The 12,296-nt window shown below is 45.2% G+C and overlaps 1 protein-coding gene across 1 annotated transcript in view; it reads left to right on the top strand.

Moving 5' to 3' along the window:
• Abca13 (ATP binding cassette subfamily A member 13) overlaps positions 1-12,296 on the top strand; it is a 448,352-nt gene that overhangs the window by 157,830 nt on the left and 278,226 nt on the right. The window contains exons 32-33 of the mRNA XM_023714440.1: positions 8,694-8,808; positions 9,932-10,261. Of these exons, the coding sequence (XP_023570208.1) occupies positions 8,694-8,808; positions 9,932-10,261 (445 nt within the window). The remainder of the gene's footprint in view (positions 1-8,693; positions 8,809-9,931; positions 10,262-12,296) is intronic.

Below are 12,296 nucleotides of genomic sequence, written 5' to 3'. Positions count from 1 at the left end.
TTTTGCTTATTTGACTTGGCAATTTTGAGTAGCTGCCAATAAGTTTAAAATTCAGTGTTTAGCAGAATACATGTCATTGTTGACCATTCTAGGATAATTTTCCTTGAGACAAATGAGTCCTTGGAATTTTCCCATTCCCATTTTCTTTTATGGAAACCCAATCACTCACTACTTTCTCATCACTGGGACAAAATACCTGAAACCCACAACTTAAAGGAGGAGAAGTTTCTTGTGACTCACTGTTTTTTAAGTGTTCAGTGATAACATGCTGGCTCCAAGAAAAGAAGGTGGGGTGCAAGGGCCTGGGGGCAGGAGGCTGCTCACAGTGTGGCAGCCAGGAAGCACAGTGGGAAGGGAGGGGCCTGGGACATGGATGCTTCCTCGTCAGCACCCCAGTGCCTGCCCCTCCCACCAGACCCCATCTCCTCACGGACTTCTGAACTAATCACGGGTCAGCCCTGCAGGGCTGGGCAGTAGAGCCCGCATCAGCTAAGCACAGGAAACTCCTGGGCACTGCTTCAGGTCTAAACCTCAGCCTGCACCCTTGATGTAGTCTAGGTTTACCGACCTGGTTTTCCAATTTTTGTTTTTCTTCTTTAGAGACTTCGCTGACATGAATTTCTTTTCCCACTGTTTCTAGTCCTTAACATTTCCTTGATTTTTTTTTAAGAGAATAAAAAGTCATAAAGTAAATATTAGAATTGATACAGAACTTCACTAAGCAGAATGATAGGAATTCAGCAATGGTTGTTATATTGCAAAGACCCTCAATTCCTTTGAACTATTTATTTCCTATAATTGTATTCCGTATATATGTTTTTATGTCCTTGTTGCATTTGGGGCAGTGTCAGTTTCTCTCTCAGTTTTTTTCAAAAATAATTTATCTGATAGTTATAATTTTCTATCTCTTTTTAAAATCTTTCAACTTAAGGGCCAGCCAGATAACTCAGTGGACTAAAGTGCCTGCTTAGTCAGACTCAGAGACTAGGGTTCGATCCTTGGTGTGCAGTGCTGGCCCTACTCCCGGGTTGCTCTGAGACTGCAACTGAGATTGGGTGTGGTGGTGCCCACTTGTAATCCCTGTGCTTGGGAGGCTGAACACAGGAGGATTGCTACGAGTCCCATCTGTGTAGTGAGACTGTAGACTCTGTACTAAATACAGAAAAAAAGAAAGATCTTCCAGCTTGCACAACACAGATGCCCATCAACTGAAGAATGGGTAAAGAAAATGTGACATTTTTACAAAATGAAGTATTATTCAGGTATAAAACAGGATAAATTTGAGTCTTCTGTTGGTAAATGGATACAACTAGAGAACATACTCTTATGTGAAATAAATCAGACCTGCATACGCAAACTCACATTGTCTCCTTAGTGTGAGAACCTGAAAGAGAAAAATGGAATTTGAAGGGTACAATAGACACTGGAAAAAGAAAATGAACTTATTCAAAAGGAATGAGTTACTGAGTTGAGGAGAGGACAGGAGAGGGAGTGGGGGAAAGAGATTTATCTATGTATGTAAGCAGGATGGTTTGGACAACTGTACTGTGCATTTCTGCTGGTCTATGGAAAGGAGCAGAAAATGCTTAACTTGTTTTGTTGCCTTTTTTCAATTGTTTGTACATTTCCTCTTCTTAATTGCTTATACATTTGTTTCTTATTCCAATTTTACATGCATATATCTGGTAATATGACTAACTGGTTGGAAGTCAACACTATGCTACAACAAATACTGTGAAATTGATATTACTTTGTTAAGTGAAATTCTGCATCACTTGTAATTTTTTGTTTTAATACTATTTCTTTTAGCTATTTTATTTTATTTTTATTTACTTATTTTTTTGGTGGAAGCAGGGATTGAACTCAGGCCGTAGTGCTTGCCAGGCAAGTGCTTATTCTACTGAGCTATCTCCCTGGCCCCTTAATACTATTTTGTACTTTCTTTAAAAAATAAAAAAAAAATCTTCCAACTTACAGTTCATATTATTTTGGCACATTGCCATCTCCTCCCTAATCCCAACAACTTTGCTGTGGGATATTTCTTGCAGAGGAGCTTGCTTTATTAGATATTTTGGAATTGGTGACAAAAATGTTTTGTGATTTTCTTTTTCTTTCTTTTTTTTTTGCGGAACTGGGAATTGAACTCAGGCCCTTGTGCTTGCCAGGGAAGTGCTTATTCCACTGAGCCATCTCCCTAGTCCCTGTTTTGTGATTTTCATCTGCTCTGTGTCATCATCTCTTTTGGTGTGAAGTTTTCATTTGTTCACAATGACACGACTCTCAATGTCACTTCATAGATTTTTGGCTCTGTGATTGCTACTCATTGGAATGAATCAGGTCTTACTGATCAGGTTTTGCAAGAAGGTCTTGGCGGTGAGGACCAGGTGACATTAGTGGCTGCGGAGCTTGAAGGCTTTCTTTTCTATTTTTATTAAAACATGAAGCTTCCCGAAAGTGTGTGGACTCTTCATGTAGGCTCTCTTGTCTGATTCTGTGGAAACAGGGTGTAGGGGTTAGGTGGCTTTTCCATTTCTAAATGTAAAATGCTTCTTTTTTATTATTTTATTTTTTTTCCATAATTTTACTGAGAAACAAATAGCAATGAGACAGTTTCAAACCAAATTGATAGGACAGTTTCAATAATTAACACATTGCATACATTCTTCCTACTGGTTAATTGCTGTACAAGATGCAGACATGATAGCCTATTTACAAACACCATTAGAACAAATCCCTCTATTCATTAAGAGAATGTAACTATATATCTATCCTAACCACTTTGAATACACAGATACAAAATGGACATTCATCTGTATTCCCCCCCTTTTTTTGGTTAAGTTCCATTATTTGAATATTATAGGTGTGTAAACTCAGAAAAATATTCCAAAAGAGTCCAGTAGCCCATAATAGTATTGGGTCTTTGGCTTGACTGGCAATGTCAGAAATGGTTGACCTGAGTCCCCTACAGCTCAACATAACAGCATGGCTTTACTTCTTATACTTTGTTTTTATACTTTTCTGCTGGATGGTTAAGACCAAGATAAAGCAAGACCTATGCAACAAGAGTTATAGCTTTTGGGTCTGATAAGGCCAGTGAAATCCCCTCAAGATTTATCCTGAGATCCTGTACCTCAGATTGTAGAACCTTTGTGAGTGTCAGCCATGTGGATGAGTCACGGCCATTGCTTGGCCAATGTGCTCTCTGTGAAAGCCTGAGGAATGTTTTCTCTCCATGTGACTCTCCTTAGGCACACTCGACATTATCGATCACTTTCCTCTTTTTCCTCATAATCTCCTTGTTCAGAAAATTTGGGACACTACTGAGTTACATGACTTTACAGTACAAGTTCTCATATGTCCTTAGTCTTAATTGACCTTGGAAGGCTAGGGCCAAAATGTTGAAAATGTCTCTTTTTTATTTTTAAATTTTTATTTATTTATTATTTCTTAAAGAGAGTACAAATTAGAATTAAAAAAATTACAAGAGATACAGAATTTCACTTAACAGAGTAATAGGAATTTCACAGTATTTGTTATAATACAGTGCTATCTTCCAACCAGTTATTTATATTACCAGATATATGCATGTAAAATTGGAATAAGAAACAAATGTATAAGCAATTAAGAAGAGGAAATGTACAAACAATTGGAAAAAGGAGACAAAACAAATTAAGTATTATCTGCTTCTTTCTATAGACCAGCAGAAATGCACAGTACAGTTTGCTCAAACCATCCTGCTTACATACATAGATAAATCTTTTTCTCCCACTGCCTCTCCTGTCCTTCTCAACTCAGTAACTCTTTTCTTTTGAATTAAAATGCCTCTCGACCCTCTCTTACATGAGGCTGTGAATATCTTCTTTGTAGAGTGTCCTGCTAGCTTCTAAGAAGTTCATTTTTCAAGATGCATTCTAAGATCTGTGGCGGGAGCCACTAAAATTGCTCTTACTTACACTTTTCTTGTGCTCCTTACACAGCTGTAATTGTTCTTAGCAGCCTTCTCTGACACTTGGATGTCTTTTCCAACTATGTTACAAGGCTGGTGGGTACACTTCTACCCTCCTTTCTCGGATTTTGGATGAGTTATACTTTTTGACCAATTTTGCATGCTTATATCTGGAGATCTGAACAACTAATTTGAAGATGACAATATGCAGCATAACAGCCATTGTTGAGTCGCTGTCATTTTGCTTAGTGAAATTCTGTAACATTCTAATGGCGACAGAGCCTGTGCTGTGTGGCCAGCTCTGTCCAGCTCTCGTCTTTGCTTTCTTTATCCTGTCCCTTCCCCAGTGCCCTGCCAGCTGTGCAATGTGGAAGTCCCTGGGGCCCCAGCAGTCCCTGAAGGAGGCCTGGCATCAGGTGGCTATGGTCCTGAGTGCTGCTGGCTTTCTCCTTTACAGACTCCAGGGCCCGCAGGCCACGCACAGCATGGATGCCCACCACTGCGACTCTGGAGGTTTCTGAAGGAGAACCTGAGGTCATATCTGAGCATGACTCTCTCTGACCCGGTGTGAGGCAGGAGTCACTGCTTCAGCAGCTGTCCACCGGGGCCCTTAGCAAAGGAGATATTCACAGGCAGTCCCTGGAACCCTAGGCAAATGCAGTGTGAGTCTTTGTCAACTTTATAGGAGCCCTGAGCTTCAGCTCTGTGGCTGCTTTGTCACTCTGGGAGGACAGTGGGCATTTGCCAGGTGCACAGGTGGACATATTTATGGTTTCCTGTTCCCAGCTGTCTACTTATTCAGAATGCTACAAACATGATGATTAAAAAGTTGCAGAAAATTACTGTGCTCTTCACACATTTTATTTTTTATCTTTATGTGTTTAGTATGGGGTCTACAGGGTCTCACTACACAGATTGGACTCGTAGTGATCCTCCGGTTTTCAGCCTCCCAAGTGCTCAGATTACAAGTGCACGCCAGGCCCAGTGTCAGTTGTTATTTCAGCTTGCCCCGGGTGTTGGGTGGGCATGGCACGCTGGGGATTGAATCCCGGCCCCTGCATCTGCCTAAGTAGGCGTTTAATCCATCCACATATTTTTAAAGAAAATACAAAAAACAGTAAAGCAAGAAGTTAGAAGTGATATAGAATTTCACGAAACAAAATGATAGGAATTAGTAGTGATTGCTATACTACCTATTATTGTCTGTTTTATTAAAACAGCTATTTTATTAGAAAAATAATGATGCCGAGGACAAAATAACTTCAGACTTGGAATGATAGATTTTCTTTCTTTCTTTCTTTTTTTTTTTTTTTCCATTTGTGTGTTTGGTACAGGGTCTCACTACACAGCTCAGACTCGTAGTGATCTTCCTGATTTCAGCCTCTCCAGCGCTGGGATTACAGGCGTGCACCACCATGCACTTGGTCGCCAGCTCAGTGCGCCCCAGGGGCGGGGTTGGTGCAGCATGTGGGACTCCCCAGTCCCTGGTCAAACCCTGGTCCTTGCGCTTGCCAAAGCAGGTGTTTAGTCTGCTGAGCTATCTTGCTAGCTCAATGATATGTTTTCTGTAACATTGAAAAATTAATTGATAATTGAAAATTCATTTTGTCCTAACTATGTACTTTAATTTCAAGGTAGAGATACAAATTATCTAAGATTATTTTGTAAGTAAGAAACAATATTTCCCTTTCCTGGATGTAGGGAAAGGGCTTTCTTCTTATTATATAGAACAAGTAATTGTGTGCACACAGCAAATTGTGGCTCAGAATAAATATCCTTTAAAATATCCGCCATAAAAGAAATGCCTGCACTTAGCCATGTGGGGTAAAATGGCATTTATGATGGCCATCACATCATTCTGAGTGCTTTTCTTCAGGTTTAATTTAAATATGTCTTGTGGATTTATTTATTTCAAAAATCATACATGTGTGAAAACAGTTGCCTCACTTTTTTAAAAAAAGTAATAAAAATAGTAAAAAAAATTAGAAACGTTGTAGAATTTCACTAAGCAAAATGATAGGGCTTCAGCCATGGTTGTCATACTGCATATTGTTGGTTTCGAGTTAGTTGTTCAGATTACCAGATATAACTATGCAAAATTGCTCAAAAATTATAAATTTAAATGAAGTTAAAATTATAAAATTAAATTAAAAAGGAGAGAAAGAAAAACCCCCTAGGCATTAAGTGCTCCTTTCAGTAGACCAGCAGAAATCAGCAGTGTGGTCATCCAGGCCATCCTGGGCATATACGTATGTATTTCTTTTTCCTTCCTCCTTTCCTTTCGCTTCCCCACGCAGTTGCTCCTCCCCTTGGAGACGTCTCTTTCCCTCTCACAGTGTCCATGCACCTTTCCGATCCTGTGAACCCCTTCAGGTTCTTACACGAGGGAGACAATATGATATTTGCACTTGTGGGTCTAACTCGTTTCAGTGATGCGTATGGTCTCTAGTTTCATCCTATAAAAGCCTTGAGTTTGTCGTTCTTATAGCTGAGTAATACTCCATTACTCAGCTATAAAAACACCACATCTTTTTATCCATTCCTTGATTAATGGGCATTTTGGGTGTTTCCAGAATTTCGCTATGATAAATTATGCTGCTATAAACATGGGTGCACACATAGCGCAGTGGTATGACGTGTTCAGTCCTTGTAGAAGAATACTCCAGAGGGAAAGAGCTGGGTTGAATGGGACCTCTAATCCTAGTTTGTTTAAAAGGATTTCTGTAGTGGTTGTACCAGTCTATACGCCCGCCAACAGCGGAGAAGGGTTCCTTTGTCCCTACAGCCTCTGCAACTTTTGTTATTGGTTGACTTCTTGATGATAGCCGTTCTTTCTGGGGTGAGATGGAATCTCAGTACTGTTTTAATTTGCATTTCTCAGATGACCATCTCTTTTTTATTTTTAAAGAAAAAACCGTCATCCATGTAGTCAGGTATGAAATTCCGTAACAGCGGAGGGAAACAGTGAATGCAGGGCAGGTTGTGTGTATTCAGCAGCACGGGGTGGCTCCGCCTACCCTCCCTCATCTGCAGCAGGCCTGGTCCCAGAGGGGGAGCAGAGAGACAGCCTCTGCTGTGGTGGGCTCCCAGGGCCCCAAGCCAGCAGGCTGCTGTGCTGAGTCCTTTGAGGAGGGGTCAGTCCAGGGGTTCTCTTAGTGGTGATCCCGGTTCTTCCGCATCTCCACGGCAGACCTGGACCTCAGTAGAGTCTCCCCATCTCCTACCCAGAAGGTCCAGGCACTTGGGGTCTCCGAACCCTCTTTCCATGGCCTCTCACCTTCACATCATTGCCACTCTTTTATCCTGTGGTCTTATTAAAAATCAGACACATGCTGTCATCCCAGAACTCTGGGAAGCTGAGGCAGGAGGATCGCAAGCTTGAACCCAGCCTGGCAGCTTAGCCACTGAGCCACACAAACTCTATCTGAAAAGAAAAGAAAGGGGTGAGTATGTTGCTCACTACGATGGTCCTGGGCTCTGTCCCAAGTACTGGAAAAGAAAGGCAAAATGCATAAAGAAAAGCCATATCTCTGGTTATGCTGTCTGATTCTCTCTCCTCTTCAAATCCTTCCATGGTATCTCCCTGCTTGCTTGCTACAATCCAGGGCTTATTCAGTGCACAGAAATTCCTGCAGGATCCGGGTCCAGCCAGGGCCTGGCTGCTTGCTCTCCAGGTCCTCAGGCCTGGGATGTTCCTGACGGGGCCCTGCCTGTGCCTCCCTGACCCTGCACCTTCCTGACCCTGCACCTCCTCCTCTCCTGCCTGGAGCCTGCAGACGCCACATGACTCACCTCCTTGTTCTGTTTTCTGCACAGATTCCTCTTCCAGCCACCTGGCCTGACCCCATCTGAAAGCACCTTCTCCTGTTTGCTTCAGTGGCTGCTTTTCCCCTTCACCTCACTTGTCACCATGTGGCCTTAGGGAACACCTCTTGATTAATTGGCTCATTTTCCCCTCCTCCTGTTCCAGAATGGACTGAGGCATTGGTGGGATTGTGGTCTGTTTCATTCACCTGGGTATTGTAGACCCAGTAATGTGGCTCCAAACTTTGGTTGATCTCAGTGATGAATAAAATGAATAATTTGTTAAGTGTTCTCGCTAGAGAACAGGTGGGGGACATTTGAGTGGAGGGGACTGAGAAATCACCCAGCAGTCAGTGGAAAGGTGGCGGTTATTTAGAAGCCAAGAGCAGAGTAAGGAGGGGGGAGTGGCCAGTGTGGCCCGTGGCACGCGTGGCTGGGATGTCCAGGGGACGCAGCTGAAAGCTTCCTCCTGCATCTAAGGGTGTAACTGTCATTAGGCCCTGGTTATGTATCAGAAGTGCAGATGATCTGAGTGGGCTGAAAAGTGAGTGCGGGAGGGCAGAAGTGGAGGCACAAACTTGCCAACTCGCACATATCTAAGCTGTGATCACTGGGCCACTGATGAAGGATGTTCATAGTCTCGGTTGTGTGGGGACAGCACCATCCTGGCCCATGGCCAGATTGCTTCCTCTGCATACAGCAGAGGGCAGAGGACTTGGGCTGGGTCCCAAGGACCCAGGGCCGGCTGTGTGCCCTGCGTTGATCTCCTCCTGCTGCACGCCGTGGCAGCCAGGTCAGCAGTCGCAGCCCCCGAGCTCAGGTCGGAGGCCTCCGAAGTGCAGCTAACATTGTAGGGCACTGTGGAAAAGTTCCCGGCAGCGCGGTGGGCGTCAGGTGCCGACTCCGATGGAATCCCCGGGCTGACCGGGCTGTGCCCTTCCAGGTTCCTGAACAACGTCGGGTTCTTCTTTCCGCTGATAATGATGTTGACCTGGATGGTGTCTGTGGCCAGCATGGTCCGAAGGCTGGTATATGAGCGGGAGATCCAGATAGAAGAGGTAAAGGGCCTCTCCTGCTGGCGGTGTGTGTGTGTGTGTGTGTGTGTGTGTGTGTGTGTGTGTGTCTCCCTGAGTCCCTGGCTAATTTGCATAAAGCCTAGCAAACTATAGCCTACGCTTTCACCCTAGACTTTAAGAATGAGAGTGGGCAAGGGTGCCTGGGGAAGATGGGACTGCCTGCAGACAGCTGCAGAGGGGCAGAGCTGGGTGACCGCAGGAACACCTTGACTACCTACCGGGCATTTATTATCAATTTTACAGCCATGCAGAGGGTTGTATAGCTGTGCTGCGTGTTATTTACCTGTCACAGACTGTCTGCTCAGCGATGGCTGTTTCTTCCTTGTTCACCTGGGGACCCAGCGTCCCACTGGCTGGCTCCCTACTGCCACTGTTCCTCTGACCATCACAGTGTGGGCCTCAGAGATTTCCTTTTTCAAGGGGTGGTGGTGCAGCAGTAGGGCTTGGACTCAGGCCTGTGCGCTGAGCTACAGCCCCACCAGTGTTTTATTTTTAAATTTGAGCCAGGGTCTCACTAAGTCACCAAGCTGCCGGGCTGGATTTAAGCTTGTATTCCTCCTGCCTCAGCCCCTGCAGTGCTGGGATTACAGGCGTGTGCTGCCACTGGCAGCTCAGTCGGCCTCCTCATGCACATAATGAGCCATCCCCGCTGTACCACAGAGATGGATAAGCAGAGGAGAGACTTAGAGGAGAACTTAGTTTTACCTTAATTACTACCACGAGGATTATTTTGCAAAACACATTCTGAGCTGACTCATCGACCCTCCAAATGGCCTGCAGAGCGTGAGCACCAACAGTCCCCTTCCTCTTTGCTTTTTTTTATTAAACAAAGTCAACATGAACAAAATGAAGGACGGTATTAGAAAGTACAAATTCCAACAAACAGGAAGTGCCAGGAGGCCGGAGCTGTGCAGGCCGACCCTGAGGTCTCGGTCCCCTGCTCCTGCTCTGCCTGCTGTGGGTCTCACCAGGGACATTGTCCTCATGCCTCCTGCCTCTGGTGCTTGGGAGCGCCCCACGCCCAGGCCTGGAGGGAGGCGTCCTTCTCAGGGTGCTCAGCGCCCCCATGTCTCCCCCTGTGACGCCCCCGTTTCCCCACCTGCAGTACCTGCGAATGACGGGCGTGCACCCGGCCGTGAACTTCCTGGCCTGGTTCGTGGAGAACGTAGCCATGCTGGCCCTGAGCAGCGCCACGGTGGCCGTCATTCTGAAAACCAGCGGCATCTTTGCATACAGTGACGTGCTCATCCTCTTCCTCTTCCTCCTGGATTTTGGGGTGTCGGCCGTCATGCTGAGTTACTTCTTGAGCGCGTTTTTCAGCCAGGCTAACACCGCCGCCCTGTGCACCAGCCTGCTCTACCTCATCAGCTTCCTGCCCTACATCTTGCTGCTGGTCCTGCACAGCCAGCTTGGCCCGGCCATGCAGACCTTCCTGGTAAGCGGGCACCTCTATAAAAATGCACGATAAAATAAAACAGCCATTTGCCCTTCAAAACAAAAGCACCTTCAGGCTGGGGAGATAGCTCAGTGGTTTAAGCGCCTTCCTGGCAGGCACAAGGACCTGAGTTCAATCCCCAGCACCCCATGCTGTGCCGCCATGCTGGGTACCAAAACCGGGTGTGGTGGTGTACAGCTGTAATCCCTGCGCTGGGGAGGCTGAGACAGGTGTGTCACTATGAGTCTCAGCTGTGTATTGAGACCCTGTACCAAGTTAATAAAAGATAAAAAATTACAAAAATCCAAAACTACCTTCTACAACTTGCTAATTTAGCTAGATCTCCATGGGCTTTCCTGATAGCTTTTTTCATTCTAGCAAAGGCCGAAATTTCAGGAGTAGTTTGCTGAAATTGCAGTACTTCTGGGGGGTGAGCAGGCTGCACAGCACAAGGGGGCGTGTCACGTGAAACAGGGTCTGTCTGAGGACTCTGGGAAATGAGCAGCATCCTTCAGGAAGTGCGTCGCTGAAGTGTTGTCTCTGTTTCCTGCGTGCAAAGAAATAGATTTCTACAGCTGTTTTTGGAGTAAAAAGAGTCATTTTTCTTGAAGCATCATGAATTACTTCACATTAAGGAGAAAGATCTTTCTGGGAGCAACGTGAGAACCACTCGCCCACTTAGAATGTACCTCCCAAAACAGAGTGTGACTGTCTCGTGGGTCTGCAGTAGAAAGGGCAGAGAAGACAGAAGCTCATTGTTTCAGGATGACTGTCCAGCAGGCACAGTGCCTGACACTTCAGTGCAGGGAGGGGGAGGACATCACTAGTAAGGGGCTCTCTTTCACAGCGTCAGTAACCCGGTTGTAGGTTTAAGTCTGCAGCTCCTGAGGCAGATTATGGGATGTACAGTGGGAGACACAAGAGGAACAACCTTGAGGCATCCTGGGGTTCTGAGTCACCGCACCTTGGGCTTGGCGGTCCTGGGCTTGGAACGCCAGGGCTGCCAAGGAGTCCTAAAGACTTTTAAAATTCCTTCAGTGCAAACTGATTTCTTGACAACCCTATCTAGTGTATCACTTTTTCATTGGGAGGGGTTCATCTTTTCTACTGGCTTAGCACCTGAGAGTAAAATGTAGCTATGAAAGCCTCATTATTTTTATTTTTTTAAGCCACATTATTTTAAATCCAACTGCACTAAGTCCTTCAGTTTCCTAGCCATATGTGCACAAGTTACGTGTGCATGTGTGACGAGGGTTGTTATGTTCGGGTGCACTTGGTCCACTGATGGGTGTTCACTGAGCTGTGTCACATGCTGATGGCTTGTGTTAGTGTTTATTACATTTTCAAATGATTAACACACGTGGGGCCACTTATTGTTCTTTCCTCAGTGAAGTCCTTACACGTGCAGTCACTGATGACTGGTAACTTGCAAAGGTCCTTAGTTTTGCCTTTATTTTAATCCTATTTAAAAGGTCCATGCAAACACCAGGGATTTCCTATGTGCGTTTCAGAAGTTTTCTAGCGATTAAAACAAGACATGGAAGCCTGGCCCGCTGTATTTTTAAACATAAGGTGCTTTTCCACTGGTCTTTTCTTCCACGACACAGAACCTCTCCACTGCAGATAGAAGCCCGCTTTCCTCCCAGGCGTGCCCTGCCCGGGGTGGCGCTGGCTCCCAGTCCGTCAGTGCATTTGTGGGGTGCTCCAGGCATCCAACTCATAATAAAGAAGAGGAAATGACTCTATTGTATTTTCCACTGTTTGGTGTTACACGTATCTGTATACAGCGTGTTAGATTTATGACACTTCACGTGCTGCAGTAAGGAGAAATAACCCCTCCCACATTAGCTTTCCAGACAGACTGACATTCTGCGAAGCCTTTCTGGCTCAGATATTTAAATTATTGCCCAGAGCCGGGCTTGGCATGCTCAGAACCTGAAGGCGTAGGTCGTGAGTCTCTCTCTCTCCCTCTCTCTCCCTCTCTCTCCCCCTCTTTCCCTTTCTCCCCCTCTCTCCCTCCCCCTCTCTCCCTCCC

Source organism: Octodon degus, unplaced genomic scaffold (assembly GCF_000260255.1).
Source record: "Octodon degus isolate 3935 unplaced genomic scaffold, OctDeg1.0 scaffold00035, whole genome shotgun sequence".
Classification (NCBI taxonomy): Eukaryota; Metazoa; Chordata; class Mammalia; order Rodentia; family Octodontidae; genus Octodon; species Octodon degus.
The sequence above is the reverse complement of the archived record's forward strand: the minus strand, read 5'-3'. Positions and strand labels throughout refer to the sequence as shown.